Source organism: Trichosurus vulpecula, chromosome 1 (genome assembly GCF_011100635.1).
Source record: "Trichosurus vulpecula isolate mTriVul1 chromosome 1, mTriVul1.pri, whole genome shotgun sequence".
Taxonomy (NCBI): domain Eukaryota; kingdom Metazoa; phylum Chordata; class Mammalia; order Diprotodontia; family Phalangeridae; genus Trichosurus; species Trichosurus vulpecula.
The window spans coordinates 32558058-32575124 of record NC_050573.1 but is presented as its reverse complement, the minus strand read 5'-3'; the positions used below and the strand labels follow the sequence as shown (position 1 = coordinate 32575124).

At 45.8% G+C, this 17067-nt stretch overlaps 1 protein-coding gene across 2 annotated transcripts in view; it reads left to right on the top strand.

Annotated features, from left to right (window-relative positions):
• The first annotated feature begins 3924 nt into the window (after positions 1 to 3924).
• Positions 3925 to 17067, top strand: part of RPH3A (rabphilin 3A) — a 67647-nt gene continuing 54504 nt past the window's right edge. Inside the window, exons 1-6 of one of the 2 annotated variants that reach the window (XM_036741638.1) lie at positions 3925 to 4049; positions 4601 to 4687; positions 11304 to 11469; positions 11976 to 12008; positions 13903 to 13941; positions 15219 to 15389. In XM_036741638.1, coding sequence (XP_036597533.1) covers positions 3945 to 4049; positions 4601 to 4687; positions 11304 to 11469; positions 11976 to 12008; positions 13903 to 13941; positions 15219 to 15389 — 601 coding nt within the window. In that variant the 5' untranslated portion in view covers positions 3925 to 3944. The remainder of the gene's footprint in view (positions 4050 to 4600; positions 4688 to 11303; positions 11470 to 11975; positions 12009 to 13902; positions 13942 to 15218; positions 15390 to 17067) is intronic. The other variant, XM_036741639.1, reaches the window with a different exon arrangement.

Sequence of the window (17067 nt, the reverse complement as noted above, 5' to 3'; positions counted from 1 at the left end):
ATGGTGTGGGAGACAACATATGCCAGATGAGTAATTACCAAATGTATACAAAATTAATCCAAAGGAATTTGGGGCAGGGTGAGGTCAGGATAAATTACTGGAGGTGGGATCAGGATAAACTTTGTATAGGAAATGGCATGTGAGCTGATCCTTGAAGGAAGCTAGTGATCCTAAGAGGCAGAGGTGAGGCATGCTAGGCATGGACAGCCTCTGCAAAGGCATACAGGTGGGAGATACAATTTCATGTACAGGTAATTGTAAGTAGGCCAGTTTGGTTGTAATATAGAATGTGTGAAAGAGAATAATGAATGATAGAGTGGCCATGTTGTCAAGGCTGTAATGCCTGATAAAGGAGTTTACATTTTATCCTGGGAACAATAGGAAAGCAGCAGAGTTTTCAGGAACTGGGAAGAGGACATGGTCAGAACTGTGCTTTGGGATGTCACTGTGGCACTTTGGCACCGGGGTGGAGGATGGAGAGAGGAGATCATAGATCCAGGAATGCCAGTTAGGAGCCTACTACCACCGTCTAGGGAAGCAGTGATGAGGTTCTGAACCAGGTGATTATTGTGTGAGTCAAGAGACAGAGCACATATGAGAAATCCTGTGGAAGGAGAAGTGGCAAGAATTAACCACTGATCAAATAGGAAGGGGAGTGAAAGTGAAAAGTCAAAGAATGACTTTCAGGTTTCAAATCTGGGAGTCTGGGAGAATGATGGTACCCTCAGCCAAAAAAGGGACGTTAGGAGGAGATGAGACTTTAGAGGTGAAAGATGTTTTGGGCATGCTCAGTTTGGAATGCTTGCGGGACATCCAAGTGGAAATGTCCAACAAACATTTATTAAAGGTACCCTACTATGTGCCAGGCAATGTGCACAAAAGGTGACTACACTGTCCCTGTCCTCAAGGCATTCACATTTTAATAGGGGAAACAACTTGTAAATAAGTATGGACATTAAAAACTACACACACACACACACACACACACACACACACAGTATTCCAAAAAATTAAAACTGCACTCAGACTTTTGGGACACTGAACATACAGACTGGAAGGAAGGCAATCTCAAAGGAAAAGGCACTGAAAAGAGTAGGGGGAGTGAAGAATGGGAAAGTTTTCCTACAAAATCTAAATGGGGTTGAATGATAAGACTCAGTTGGATGATAAAGTTGGAAGCCAGACTATAGAGAGCCAAGAAGAGAATGAGAGAAAAGGTGGAATTTGAATTCATTCTTGAAGAAATCCAGGGAAGCTATGGGGCAGAGGAGAGGAGGGAGAGCATTCTAGGCATGGGGCACAGATGGCGCAAAGACATGGGCATGGAAGGTAGTGTATCAGGCTGAAGGAGCTGGAAGTTAGCCAGTGTTGCTAGATTATAGACTGATTGGAAAGGGGTAGAGTCTAAGAAAAATGGAAAAGGACTAAGTAATAAATGCTCAACAGAGGATTTTTGTATTTGATCTTGGAGGTAACAAGGAGCCACTGGGGTTTCTTGAGTAGAGGGGATGACATGGTCGGATCTGAACTTTAGGAAAGTCATGTTGGTGGTTGAATGGAGAGTAGATTGGAGTGGGGAGAGACTGGAAGCAGGCTGACCCACTAGCAGGCTATTGCAACAGTCCAGATTTGAGGTGATGAAGGTCTGCTACAGGGTGTGGGCACTGTCAGAGGAGAGAAGGGGGCATGCAGGAGAGATGTGGTGAAGGTAGAAGCAACAAGATTTGGCAATAAATTTGATCTGTGGAGTGAGTATGAGTCAAGAATAACACTGAAACTGAGAGCCTGGGTGACTGGGAGGATGCTCTGCCCTAGATAACAATTAAGAAGTTTGGAAGCATGGAGAGTTTGAAGATAAAGGCTAGTTCAGTTTGGGAAATGTTGACTTTAAGATTTCCATGAGACATACAATTCTAGATGTCCAAAAGGCAGTTGGTGATGAAGGACTGTAGCTCAGGAGAGGGGTTAGAGCTAGACAAATAGATGTGGGAATCATCTGAATAGAAGCCAGTTGAAACCATGGGGTTGATAAGATATATGAGAGAGGGAGAGGGAGAGGGAGACAGAGGGGGAGGGGGAGGGGGAGGGGCAGGCAGCTCAGTGGCAGAGTGGATAGAGTGCCGGGTCTGGAGTCAGGAGGATCTGAGTTCAAATCTGACCTCAGACACTAGCTATGTGATCCTAGGTAAGTCAACCCTGATTGCCCTACACACACACACACACACACACACACACACGAAGGGAGTATAGAAGGAGAAGAGAAGAGGTCCAAGGACAGAGCCCTGTGGGACTCCCATGGTTTTGGACATGCCATGGATGAAGAACCAGCAAAGGAAACTGAGTATCCAGGAAAAGAAGCTGCAAATGGGTCAGGAAGGGTGAGGTTTGAGAAAAGACCATTAGATTTGCTAAGTAAGCAATCATTGGTAACTTTGGAGAGAGCATTCCCAGTTGAATGACAAGGTTGGAAAGCAGATTTAAGAGGAAAGTGAGAGGAAAACATGAGAAGGCACTTACTTGTATGTGGCCTTCTCAAGGAGGTTATCCACAAAAAGAAGAAGAGATGTGGGATGAGAAACTAATGAGAATGGATGCATCAAGGGAGGGATTTTTGAGTATGGAGGAGGCATGGTCGTGTTTGTGGGCAGGAGAGAGGCAGCCAGTAGACAGGGAGAGACCAAAGCTAAGAGTAGGATTGACAGTGGGACAGTCTGCTTAACAGATAAGAGGTCATCCTTTTGGAGATACGGAACTGGAGCTCAGCAAAGTACAGTGCAAAAACCTGGGTTCAAATCCCAGCTCTTCACCTTTCCGCCTGTGTAACCAACCTTAGGCAAGTCGTCTGACCTCTCTGGGCCTCAATTTCCTCATCTGTAAAGTGAAGGATTTGGACAAGATGACCTCCAAGGTGCCTTAGAGTTCCATATCTATTACTGAATAATCTCATTTAGTAAGTATGTAGCCTTCCAGGTTGCCAGCATAGGCGTGACAGTTAAACAGAAAATGCATAATTTTATTTTAACTGCAATTTGCCAGTGGCTGAAATTACTACCTCAACTAAGATCCTACTCTGATACCTCATTGTAGCATAGAGGAGAGACTATGTGTCCTCAAAAGCTACTCTGATCTCAAAGAGCTTCAAATACAGCCCCACCAATGGACTTTATATTGTCCAGGAACCAGCCTCTCTAAGTTCAGGAAGGCTCACTACCGGGGTGACTCCGGGGTAATGAACTTTTAGCTGTGGCATCTTTTGAAGGCTGTCTGCTAGCTTTCTGGAGGATAGAGAAAACATTGATATTAATGAAAGCAAGCACACAAGTGTTGAAAAAACAAATCGGTAGAGTATTTGTGTGTGTGTGTGTGTGTGTGTGTGTGTGTGTGTGTTGGTGTCAGAGCTAAACTAAGAATTCTAGTGCCAGGGTAAATTAATTTTAGAACACTGAGGCTTACATAGGCCAATTTGCCCCACTTGAAGGGAGTTTTGTTAGGAGAATGGGAGCCTATTCCCTAGAAAATCCAGTCCAGAGTGGGAGCATTGGCCCCCTCCAGCTTCCTGGAAAGAGATGAAAACATAGACCATAGGGAAAGGACAGGAATGTAGGAATGCCAAGGGCAGTTATACACAGCCTAGAGCCAGTGGAAGACCACCAGATGCAGGGATAGCAGACTCAGTAGTGCTTCTTAAACTGTGGGGTTGCAACCCAGTTTAAAAAGCACTGAAGGGGTTGCAAGTGGGAAAAGTTCAAGAAGCCTTGAGCTGGAGAACCTCCATGGGGAGTAAGTGCCTGTACCTCCCACTCCCCTGCCAGGCTGTGGCTTTGAGGCAAAACTCTCATTGCCCAGCGTCACTTCGTGTGCACCCCTTTGGGTCCCTGTGAAACCTCAAGCGCAGTGTTCCTACTCTCTCCCATTTCAGGCGTCTGGTGGATCGCTTGGAGAATATGCGAAAGAGTGTGGTTGGAGATGGGGTAAACCGCTGCATCCTGTGTGGGGAACAGCTGGGAATTCTGGGCTCCTCCTGCGTGGTGTGTGAGGACTGCAAGAAGGTAACTCTTTTCTCCTCCCAGTCTCCTCCTCCTCCTCCTCTGCTGAGCCCCTGTGTCTGGCCGACCCAAGGAGAAGCAATGGGGCCCCCCCAGGGCAGAGTCTTGGGTGGGGTGATTTCACCTGGAAGCTGTCAGTCTGAGGTGGGCTCCACCTGACCATGAGACTAGTGCTGGATGGGACCACAGATGATATCTATTCCAACCCTGCATTTTATAGATAATGAAACAGAGGCCCAGAGAGGTTAGATCATTTGTCCCAGGTCGCTCATTTAATAAGTATGTAGTCTTCCAAGCCAGCATAGGGGTGATGTAATAAATAAGTAATAAATAGCAGAGCTGGGATTCAAACCCAGGTCCTCTGACTCGAGCGTAAGTGATCTTTCCACTAGTTCTTTGCATCTATCAGGACTTGAATGAGGGAGAGATGCCATAGGCATTCCTTTTCCCTTCTCCTCCTCCCCCCTCCGCCACCCCACCATTCGCACCAGCCCCAGACTCCAATCCCTGAGTCTTACAAACCTAATGCAGGTTCTGTCTGGTTTTGCCCCCAGAATGTCTGCACCAAGTGTGGAGTGGAGACCTCCAACAGCCGCCCACATTCCATCTGGCTTTGCAAGATTTGCAGCGAGCAAAGAGAGGTGAGTGATTTGCTCTGACTCCAGCCTTGCTGGCTCCAACCTTCCCTGATCCAGTTCCCTAATTCCTGAGTAAGGGAAAGGGGGGGAAGGAAAGTAAGATTTCACCACCACTGTCTAGGTTTCCATCAAAGCCCCGAATACCCCTGGGTCCCAGTGACTTGGGGCATTGGAATCAACAAGAAGATGGATGCACCAAGCTTGGATACCAGCCAGCCTCCCTATGTGAGGTTAGCTGCTTACATAGCCCTCTCACATCTGGAGGATTGTCTTTAATTCTGGGCACCACATTTTGTCTGTTGTCTTCTTCCTTAGAATGAATGAGCTCCTTCAGGGAAGGGACTGTTTTGCCTCTAAGCTATTGCTTAGCTCAGTGCCTGGCACATAGTAGGTGCTAAATAAATCCTTATTGTTGTTGGTTTGACATTTTAGGAAAGACATTGATTGACAAACTGAGAGTGTCCAGAGGAAGACAATCAGGAGAGTGAAGGACCCTGATTTTTTGCCACAGGAGGAGTAATTGAAGGAACTTAAGATATTTAGCATGGAGAAGAGAAAGACTCAGCCGGAGGTTGGGGGGTGGGGGCAAGATAGCTCTATTTGAGTATGTGAAAGGCTGTCATACAAGAGAGGGATTAGCCTTGATCTGCTTGGCCCCAGACAGCAGAACTAGGAATGATGAGGGGGCTGAATGACCAGATAGGTTGGAGCAGGGGAAATCTTGTTCAGGTATGGGTTGGACTACATGGCCATCTTTAAAATCCTGCAATTCTGTGAGACAGCCAAGAAGGAGTTGGGGAAATGCTTACTGAAAAAGCAGCTGATATAATTTTCCTTCTTTATCTTTTGACATTTCTTCCCTCCCTCCCTCCTTCCCTCCCTTTCTTCCTTCCCTCCCTCCCTCCCTTCCTTCCTACCTTCCTTCCTCCCTCCCTCCTTTTTTCTCCCCCTCCTATATTCACTTTGCTTTCTTGCTTTTGTCCTTTTTCCTTTCCTTTTTCTATCTCCTCTACCCTCTTCAGATGTTCTCTTCTCTCCAGCTATTGCTCCCTCCTTCCCCTTCTCTCCCTCCCTACTCTCTTCCTCTCCCCCTCCCTCCTCTCCCCCTTCTCCCTCCCTCCCTCTCTCCCACTCTCTCACAGGATCTCCTTCTCTTTCTCTCCTTGTCTGTTTCTCTCCCACTCTCTACTTCTCTCCTCTTTTCTCTTTCCCTTGGTCTGTCTCTCTCCCTCCTCTTCCTTTCTAAGCTCTGAAATATAGATTTTTATTTAGCTATTTCAAAACAATTCAGTCAATCAATTAACAACAATTTATCAAGTGCCCATATATGTCATACTGTTGGCAGGAGAGAGTAGGAAAAATGGAGGAAGAGGCAGACAATATAGTCCTTTTTTCTTCTCCTCACTGTGGCTGACCTTTCTGCTCCTCCCTGTCCCTGTGTGCTAGGACACTGACAAATGTGACTTAGTGGACACAAAAGGAATTCCCTCCATAATGAATTTGACTAGTGGTTTTCAGTCTCCACTTGAAGACCTCTTCTTTCTTGGAGATCTTCCAAGCATAGCTGACATATAGATTGTTGTATTTCGTTCTCGAAGAGGACCAAAATGACTTCACTATGTTGGGGTCAAGGTACAGTGTGTCCAACCATGGCTGATCAAACCAATGTGGGCTCAGAAGGCTCTACCACAGGTTGGACTCAAATAGTCCATAGAACCACAGGAGGATGACCACTCATCAGGTATGCTAAGGAGAAGAATCAGGGGTTGGAGTAGCTGGCTACTGAGGTCCCTTCTACCTCTCAAATTCTGTGATTCTCTGGCCTCCATCCCCTTCCGCTGCTGGGTGACTAAACCACAAATGATGCAGTCAGGAGAGGATCTGATTCCCTTATGCCTTGGGCCTCTTGGAGGACTTTAGTGGGGGAGATCAAGGGGCCCACAAGAGGAGAGAGGAGGCCACATCCTATGCAATGGCTCAGAGAAACTTGAAAAGATACTTGAAAAGAATCACAGAATCACCAATTTGAGAAGTGACCTCAGCAGTCATGTAGTCCAACCTAGATGTGAAAGGAGCCACCCACTATAAAATACCCGACAGGAAGTCATTGAATCTTTGTAGAAGTCCTCTGAGGAGGGAAAACCTACCGCCTCTCCAGGCAACCCATTTATTTGGGGACAGCTCTCACTGTTGAGAACTTTTCTCTGATATTGAGCATAAATGTGACTTCCACCTGCTGCTCCTGGTTCTGCTTTTTGGGGTCACAAAGAACGCAGCTGCTGACTGAACAGGGTGTTGGTTGCCGAAGGTTATGTTGAAGGTTGTGGCGATTTCTTAAAATAAGACAACAATAAAGTTTGTCCCATTGATCAACTCTTCTTTCACTTGAATGCTTAGCAACCAGGGTTGTAGGGTAATTAATTGGCCTCATTTCAATATTGTTGTGTCTCATTGAATTGGGAGGCCCAAGGAGAGGGAAAGATAGGAATAGCAGGTTGGTGGAGCAGTCAGGACACACATCGCATTTATAGATTAAGTTTGCTATATTATAGGGGCACGGCATGGTGCCCCAGAGCAATTACAATTGTAACACCAAAGATCTCACAGATCACCATTACAGATATAATACTAATGAAAAAGTTTAAAATATTGTGAGAATTACCACAACGTGACACAGAGACGCTACGTGAACAGATGCTGTTGGAACAATGGTGCAATAGAACACAGGGTTGCCCCAATTTGTAAAACACCAAAACAAACCAAAACAAACAAACAAACAAAATGCAATGTCTGTGAAACACAATAAAATGAGATATGCCTACAACAGCTAACATTTATATAGTGCTTACTATGTGCCAGTCACTGTACTAAGTGCTTTCCAATTATTATCTCATTTAATTCTCTGTGAGGTAGATGCTGTTATTATCCGCACCCCCTTTTTACAGGTGAGGAAACTGAGACAGGTAGAAGTTGTTTTTTTTTTAAGTTACTAGCCCAGAATCATCCAGCTAGCAAGTATCTGAGGCTAGATTTGAACTCAGATCTTCCTGACTCCAGGATAGGCACTCTACCCACTGGATCACCTAGATACCCCTAGCATAGTACATCTGGGCCAGGTGACTTAAATTCATCAAAGGCGGCTGGGAGTTCTCTTACTAGCTCTACTACTTATTTGGAATATAAATTCCTTTTCAGCCATCTTTGTTATGTCATTTCCAGAGCAAAGGTCATTCTTCTTGTTAGAGAACTAAGAAAATTCCATTTTTCTTGTCCTTACCTTCCCTCTCCAGCCTCAACTCAACCTGAGCTTGAGCATTCCTGATGCCATTTTTACACGATCATGCTACACTTATACTTGTCTTCCGGTACCTGGCCTCCCTTCTTTAGATTTCTCTTTAAAATTAAAGTTGGTTTGTCTCTTCAGATATTGGTCGCTTTAGATATTGCCTTCCACCTCCCCCACCATAGGAATGGTTTCCTTTTGTCTTCAGAATTCTATTCTTGAGCATTTCACGTTTCTCCTGGGCTGACTTGCCCTGTAGAAGTTTATCCCATAGGATCCTACCTTTCCTTTCTCTATATCCTTTGAAATCTGCTTTCCTGTAAACTAGGATGAATGTCAGGCTATGCCTGGATTTCTCTTCTTCTATGCAAACTCCGGGTGGGAGTGGTTGCTTTCCCCTTCTCTTGCCCCAGGGTTCCCATAGTTACCACCCCAACAATGAGCTCCTTCCAAATGGAGAAAACCAAGTGCAAGTCAAATCAAGTCAAGATATCCAGGATAAAGTTTTCTTCACTTTTTGAAGAATGAAATTATCAATAAGTCAAGTCTATAAATTATTAACTGTTCTGCTTTGGGGGAAGGAGGAGGAGAAGGGAAGGGAAAGGAAAGGAAAGGAAGGAGAGAGAGAAAAAGACAGAGACAGAGAGTGAGAGTGAGAGCAGGAGAGCACTCCAATTAATGTCTAAATAATTAAAGCCCATTACTTCAGCAAAGATGATGTAGTAGGAAGCAGTACAGACTAGCTCCCCCATTTTGTTGTGCTGTTCGGTTATGTCCAACTCTCTATGACTCTATTTGGGGCTTTCTTGGCAAAGATGCTGGAGTGTTTGGCCATTTCCTTCTCCAGCTCATTTTACAGATGAGGAAACTGAGGCAAACAGGTTTAAGTGACTTGCCCAGGGTCACACAGCTATAAGTGTCTGAGGCCAGATTTGAACTCAGTCTTCCTGACTCCAGGCCAGGCACTCTATCCACTATGACACCTAGCTGTTTAAGCTCCCCCATAGCCATTCCAATTAAGGATCTAAATGAGCACCAGACTGAGTAGCAATGTAGGAATCAAAGGAGAAATCAGTGAGTCATCTTCCTATTGCAAGATCATAAATTCAATCCAAAGGCAAATGATCAAGGCAGGAACTATGGAAGCGGGATAGGCTGAGAATTTGGGCTAAGCCCCTGGGCTCTGAACAGGGTCACCCACAGCATTGTTGCTTTGACCCCAGAGCACGATTGATGACTTAGTCCCGGGGTTGAAAACAGGGATAATCAGCCTTCCAGCTAGCTAACAGAGACTAGGACTGGTGACTATCTACTGAGACTCTATGTTGAGAGGTAAGTCTTCCTTTATGCTACTGAAACTCAAATAGGTGTCTACAGCCTGGGTTGTCCAGAAAAGCGGTGATCCAGTTCATGCCCTCAATCAATCCATATAAAATAAGGCCTCCTGAAAACGTGCAGTAGGCTGGCCCAAGATGCCCCTATAACTACCAAAGAGCATAGAACTCAGTGTCTAGAGAACATGGTGTTAGGATTCTAGGTGAGTCAGGCCAGGAGCACACAAGGTCATGGCAGTCTTCCCAGAAGTGTGCAGAGTCTACCAGGGGTGGGAAACCTGCAGCCTTGAGGCCACACATGGCCCTCTAGGTCCTCAAGTGCAGCCCTTTGACTGAATCCAAACTTCACTGAATTCTGTTCTAGCCTAACTGACAAAAAGTTCCAATACTCGAAGTAAGGCTGGAAAATGAATAAACAGAAGAAGATAAAGAACTGTTAGGGTGTCAGGGATCCCAAGAAGAGAACAATAGCAAAACACCTATAAGAAAAGCCTTAAAGAGAAACACAGCTTGGCCACAAATTTGCTTAAAATTTCTAGAAGCCAAGAAGACCTAAGTTCAAATCTGGCCTCAGATACTTATTAGCTCTGTGACCCCTGAGCAAGTAACTTCACCTCCATTTGCCTCAATTTCCTTATATGTAAAGTGGGGATAATAATAGCACCTGCCTTCCAGGGTTGTTGTGAGGATCAAATGAAACAATATTGTAAAGCGCCTAGCTCAGTGCCTGACATATAGTAAGCTCTATGTAAATGTTAGTATTATTATTATTATTATTAAGATGATATTATAGATAATTGAAGTCCCCCATCACAGCTGCATCATACCTTTGCTCCCGACTTGTGCTGTTTCCCAACCTACTCATCTATTCATTCTCAATTACAAAAACACGTTTCTCCCTCCATTGACTTGCACCCAAATATTCTCCACTATGCTTTTCTACTCTAGTTCCTGGATTTCCTCACTTGAGTATACCATATTGATATATAATACTGCATGACCTCCCTTTCCCTACTCCCATGGGGCTTGGGAAGTACCAGGGGAAGGATGGATAGATAGATAGATAGATAGATAGATAGATAGATAGATAGATAGATGGATGGATAGATAGATAGATAGATAGATAGGTAGATAGATGAGAGAGCTGGAGGGAGGGAGGGATTGAAAGATAGACAGATGAGAGAGTTGGAGATATAGAAGAGAAAGGTGATAGAAGATAAAGATAGATGAAGAGATTTGATAAAGGGATAGCTAGATTGATAAGAGAATTGAATGGATGGATGGGTAGATAGAAGTGAAAGATAAAATGATAGAAATTATATGGATGTATATATATTCATGAACAAAAAATTTTTAAATAAGGTATACTATACCTATCCAAAGCCATAGTCCAGTCATGAGTTTCATCCCACCAAACTGCACTGACAATAATGAAGTGAGATGTATCTCTTTGCATTAGGACCTCAAATTCCCATGGTGCATTTATGTATAAACATTTCAGGTCATGGATTTTACCACTGGCTCCTTTCTTGGATTTCATCTTTCTTCATTATAGCTACTCTCTATAGTATATAGCTTGGGGAATAAATATAGATAGTTTTCTACTTTTTTTAGGCCAAAGCTCTTCTGATTAGATTTGCAAGACACCCAGCAAATACATTCTTATCAGCATTTGTTAGATGTGCTTCATCTCTGGTCAGGAAACTGTTATCCCTGTGTTTCATACTTGTGGTCCAGAAGTCCAAATCCTATTCTCAGATACCACCTTCTTATCAAGCAGTTAATTTCTTATATATGTATATGTATGTGTATCTGTATATCCATACACAGGCATGTATGTATATATGTACACACATGTATATGTGTACTTAAACATATATGTGTATGTGTGTATATGCATATGTATTTCTGTTTTAAAGTAAACAGGGAAAGAAGGCTAGAGTTCTATTCCCAGCCTGAGCTAGGTCACCACCTCCCGTGCCATTTGCCTTTCTTCTTTCAGGTTTGGAAGCGCTCTGGAGCATGGTTCTTCAAGGGCTTCCCCAAACAAGTGCTCCCTCAGCCCATGCCAGTGAAGAAATCCAAGCCTCAGCAGCCACCCACTGAACCCAGCTCCTCAGAGCCACCCACCCTAGAGCCCAAGCACCATCCCCGAACACCTGGCCGAGGTAAGATGATGGGAGGGCAGATTTCCTCCTTGGGTCAAGTTGTTCCATCGTGGGACTAGAAACCCAGACCACACCCCAGAGTTCAAGTTCCTCTAGATATGAACAAATATACCAGTGCTTTGAGCACTGAACTGGGAGTCAGGATGTCTGGCTCTCAATCACAGCCTCATCTAGTCCCTTCTCTGTGGTTATCATTCCAAATGGCTGGGACCTGTTTCCAAAGTAGAACTTTTGGGGAACCAAAGGCTTTAATCAGTACACAAGAGGGTCTCAAAGTGCTAAAAGAGCAGAGGATAGAGAGGTCCTTTTGGAGAGTTGGAAGTCTAAGGCTAAGGGAGTCATCATGGAGGAGGTGAAGGATGGATGGGCCTTTAATGAGTGGAGATGGGAAGGGGTAGGGAGGACATTCCAGGTGCACAGAATTGTGTAAACAAAGGCATGGGACTGGGGAAGTTCCAAGGGAAGAATTTCACTGCCAGAATTGCTTATCTCCTTATATTTCTTAGGCCCAGGAGAGGCTGGCCTCCCTGGAGAACATGGTAAGGGAATGGGGACTGTCCCCATGCATGCAGTCCCACCTTCTTACTCCATGCTCTGCTCGCTAAGAGCTCCTGGCTTTGCTGTAACATCTTGAGAGTCCTTGGCTTTTAGATTCCTGGATACCCCAAAGCTTCTCCCTCAACTTCTTTCCATCCTTCCCTTCAGTCTTGAGTCTGCAGGGGATCCCCGCCTCTCCTTGCTTCCCTTCCTGAAGATGCATTGGGTTAATAACAAAAGCCTCCACACCCACCATATCCATCATATGTTGGGTGGCTGTGCCTCAGGCTTGTTTAGTCTGGTGCTCTCCTTTAGCAGATATAGCAAGCTTTAGATTGGCAAAGGCCTTGTTTGGAGAGGGAGCATGGAGTAGGGGCTAGAAAGCTGACCCTGGGGTCAAGAAATTAGTCCCCCATTGGACACATGCTGGCTGGCCATGCAACCTCAGGCAAGTCATTTGTTTGTTCTAGGCAAACGCTCTAAAGACTATAAGAGGTAGAGAAGGTGAGGCAGTGGATAGAATACCCAACCTGGAGTCAGGAAGATCCAAGTTCAAATCTCGCCTCTGACACTTACTAGCTGTATGACCTTGGTCAAGTCATTTAACCTTTGTTTGACTCAGTTTCCTCAAGTATAAAATAGGGATAATTATAGCACCTGGGCAGCGGATAGAGTGGTGGGCCAGGAGTCAGGAAGACTCATCTTCCTGAATTCAAATCTTGCCTTAGATACTTACTAACTGAGTGACCCTGGGCAAGTCACTTAACTCTGCCTCAGTTTCCTCATCTGTAAAATGAGCTGGAGAAGGAAATGGCAAACCCCTCCAGTATCTTTGCCAACAAAACCCCAAAAAATGTCACAAAAGCTGGACCAGACTGAAAAATTACTGAGACAATAATAGCACCTAACGGGGTCACAGAGAGTCAAAGATGATGGAAAGGACTTAACAACAACAACAAATAGGATGCCTACTATGTGCCAGGCACATAGTAGGGCTAAGTGCTTTTTTTTCACTATGATCTCATTTGATTCTCACAACAACGCTAGAAGGTGAGGTGTTATTATTATCCCCATTTTACAGATGAGGAAACTGAGGACAAGAGACTTGCCCAATGTCACATAGTAAGTATCTGAGGCAGGATTTGAACTCACGTGTCTTCCGGACTCCAGGCCCAGGGAAACAAGGAAAGTAGGGCAGGTGGCGGTTAAGTAGCTTACTAAGGGCCCTGGGCCCTTCTGAGGCCATCTTTGACCTCGTGTCGTCTGGACTCCAGGCCCAGGCCCTCGGTTTCCTTACCTGTAGATTCATAGATTGAGAGCTAGATGGCGCCTTAGAGACCCTATGGTCCAACACCTTCATTTTACAGGTAGGGTATATGAGTGACTTGGCCATAGACACACAGGTAGTGTCAGAGGCAGGATTTGAATCCAGATCCTCTTCATAAAACAAGGGCGCTGGCCTAGATGGCTCTGAGGTCCCTTTGAGCTTTAAATCTGTGAATCGTCCTATGATGACACCACCTGTGTGGTGACCAGGCCATGATCACCACCACCTATGATCTTGACCAAGAGAGGAAGTAAAGTGGAAAGGGCATTGGATTTGGGGTCAGGAGACTTGAGTTTAAATCTTGACTGTGCTGTGTAACAGCCGTGTGACCCTGAGTAAGTCACTTCCCTTCAAGAAGGGATCGGATCTGCCTTCAGCCATACATGCTAGTAAGTGCCAGAGTCAAGATTCGAACCTGGGTCTTCCTCACTCGGGGTCGAGCTCTTTTTTCCATGATGGCATGTTTCTCCTGCTATGGGAGAAATGGAATCCTTGTCATCTCCCCCATACCACGTGTCCATCCTGTACCACCAGAAAAATGACTCTGCCTTCTCCTTCCTTTCCCCCAGGAGATGCCAAGGACAAGAGGGGCGTGGGCCAGAAATCAGGTTTGTTTCCTGGAGGGAGATTGGCTCTGATTGGAATAGGAGGTGATTCAGAGTCCTGAGTCCTGGCTCTCCCAGGCTGGGCACATCCCCTTTTCTAGGACTGAGGGTCGGGCAGGGGAGGAAAAAAAAGCTCACAGCTTTTCCCGTCTTCTTATTCCTTATCTAGCTATGGCTCGGAGCTCCCTGTATCCCTGACATGCTCCCAAATAGCTGGTGATGTTTCCAGGGCTGGTGTTTGTTATCGCTGGTTTTTAATTGTCTTATTGCTTGGCCCTTTCACCTGGGATTTGTGTGGTTGTATGGACCCCATAAGTCACTGCCAAGTTAGTCAACCCCCAGTCTACATGGAGAAGGCAGCATCTCTCATTTTCTAGCAATCTGGCAGCATAGTATACCAGCTACTTACAGGAGACAAATTCTTTGGTCAGTTCCAAACATCTCCTTCCTCTAGTCTGTGCCTGTTGGCTCAGTGGTCAGTCATTGATCTGGAGCTGATTCTAAAAGGTCTTCCTTTGCATCTGGGAGGTGCCATACCCATCTCAGTGTGGTCCGATGGTCTCCAGTCAGGGTCATAGGTCCATTGTGGACTGTCAGAGCCAGCAGAGATCTCAGGTCTCTCTAGACCAAACCATTCATTTGACAGATGGGAAAACTGAGTCCCTGACAAGGGAAGTGAACAAGGTTCAAGGTCACATGGTGAGTTAGCAGCAGAGCAAAGACATGAACTCAGATCTCCTGACACCTTACCTGGAGTTCTTCCCACTGCCTGGAGGAAATTGAGGTCCAGAAAGGTATCACAGAATTAAAGCTGGAAAAGACCCTAGGGGCCATCCAATCCAGCCTCCTCATTTTATAAGTGAATACATTGAGGCCCAGAGAAGTTAATTGGCTTGCTCACAGTCACTCAGGTAAAAAGTGACAGAGTGGGGATTTGAACCCAGGTCACCTGTCCAGGTCGTTATAGGACCTTAAATGCCAGGCTAAAGAATTTATATTTTATCCTAGAGGCAGTAGGGAACCATTGAAGTTTCTTGAGTAGTAGGGTGACATGGTCAGACTTGCCCCTTTGGAAACACACTGTGGCAGCTCTATGAAGGATGGACTAGAAAGGAGCGAGACTGAAAACAGAGAGACCCTTTCCTTTACCTGTCCTCCTCCCCTTCTGCTTGCCCCTTTTCTTCCTCCCTGCCTCCCTGCCTCCCTCTCTCTCTCTCTTCCTTCCTTCCTTCCTCCTTCAGAATTGTATCCTTTTTTTAAACAAATGCTTTGCCTTTCAGGTCCTGAGCCTGCCCCTGCTCCTGGAAGGGGCAGCTATGGCCCCCCAATGCGCCGGGCCTCAGAGGCTCACATGAGCTCCAGTGGAACAGACTACACAGGCAGGGATTCTGAAGGCCGGGACTACGGCCCAGGTGGGGCCACTGGGGGTGATGCCAGTCGGAGTCCAGCAGGTGAGGGGGGGTCAGCCCAAACTGGCTTCTTGAAGGAGGCAAACTTGGCACAGGATACGAAAGAAAGGGAGAGCTATGGGCTAGTGGGGTGATGGTGGGAGCAGAAAGGAAGAAAGGAATCATTCACTCCAAGATCAAAACTGAAAGGGACCTCAGAGGCTGTTGAATTGAACCCCATTTGTCTTAAAGATGAGGAAACTGAGGCAGACAGGGATTAAGTGACTTGCCCAGGGTCACACAGCTAGTAAGTGACTGAGGCAGGATTTGAACTCAGGTCTTCCTGATTCTAGGCCCAGATTTGTATTGAAAGACTCGCCTAGTGCCATGACCTGCTAGCTGGGATTTATAGGATCATAAATCTAGAGCTGAAGAGAGCCTTGAGGACAACAGAGTCCAACCATTTTGGTGTGATATAGTGGATAGAGGGCCAGCCTCAGAGACTTGGGTTCAGTCCTGCTTCTGACACATACTGGCTGTGTGACCCTGGATAAGTCACTGAACCTTTCGTTGTCCTAGACAAGAGCATTAAGACTATACCTTGGAAGTTACCAATCTCATTTGGGAGGAGTTTCCTTGCCAGGGAGCTCCTGGTACCAAAGAAATTAGAGGTCCTGTCCCTATCTTTCCATTTTAGACATGAGGAAACTGAGTCTCAGAGAGGTGAAGTTGATTTGCTCCAAGGTACTTGGCTTCCATTTTTCTGATCTGGAAAATGAAGGGAGTGGCCCCAAAAGGTTCCTTTTAGCTCTCCATCTGTGATCTTGGGTGGAATTTGAATGCCACTGGTCCTCCAACTCCCAATCTGGGGCTCTGTGCCAGGACACCAGCTTGTGTCTTGTGGAAAAGATGTCACACTCATTCTCACACTTGTCATCCCAAAGGGTGGAATCAGGTACAGTGAGTGGGAATTGCAAGAGCAGATTTCAATGTGATGTTAGAAAAAAACAACTCCAAAGTTTTTTGGAGAGTTGTCCCAGCTGACCCTGGGGGCTATGGGCTCCCTTTTCTTGGAGGTCACCAACCAGAGGGGATGTCACAGAAAGGAGTCTTGTTTCAGGGCTGGACTGGGCCAGAAGGCCTTCAGGGTCCCTCCCAGCTTAGCTATTCTAGGATGAGGCGTGGGTGGCTGTCAGTGGCCAGGGTGGAGTGAGCAATGCCCCCCTAGAGAGGAATCAGGAATGAATGCTAACTCAGGCCCCACACTTTGAAAGATGCTGAGTTGGCGGCTTTATTCGGCTGCAGCTCTCCCCCACTGGCAAGCGTCCCAGATGTCTTCAATTCCTCAGCTATGCTTGGAATATTTAATGGGAGGCTGCCGGCAATACCAATCACGTAATCCTCTTGTCCCGGCCAGATGGCAGCTTAGCTTTCCTTTCTATGCGAGGTTGTGTTAACATCAAACCAAGAGGCTGAGTATTAAGGCTCGGTATCAGTCCCTGAGTCTCTAGTCTTTTACTCGGCACCTGAAATCATGCCTTGGCTGCTTACGGTATCAGCTCCTGTCCCTTCTTAGCCACGGATCTGGGCAGTGCGGCTTCTGTTTAATCTCACATCCCTCCCACCCCACTCCCCTTCTTTCTATAAGACTGGGCTTCAAGGATTATTTCTTTTAACAATAAAGAAGGGTCCCTCTCCCCCTAACAAACACTGGGGGAATTTTCTCTTTTACATTCACAAG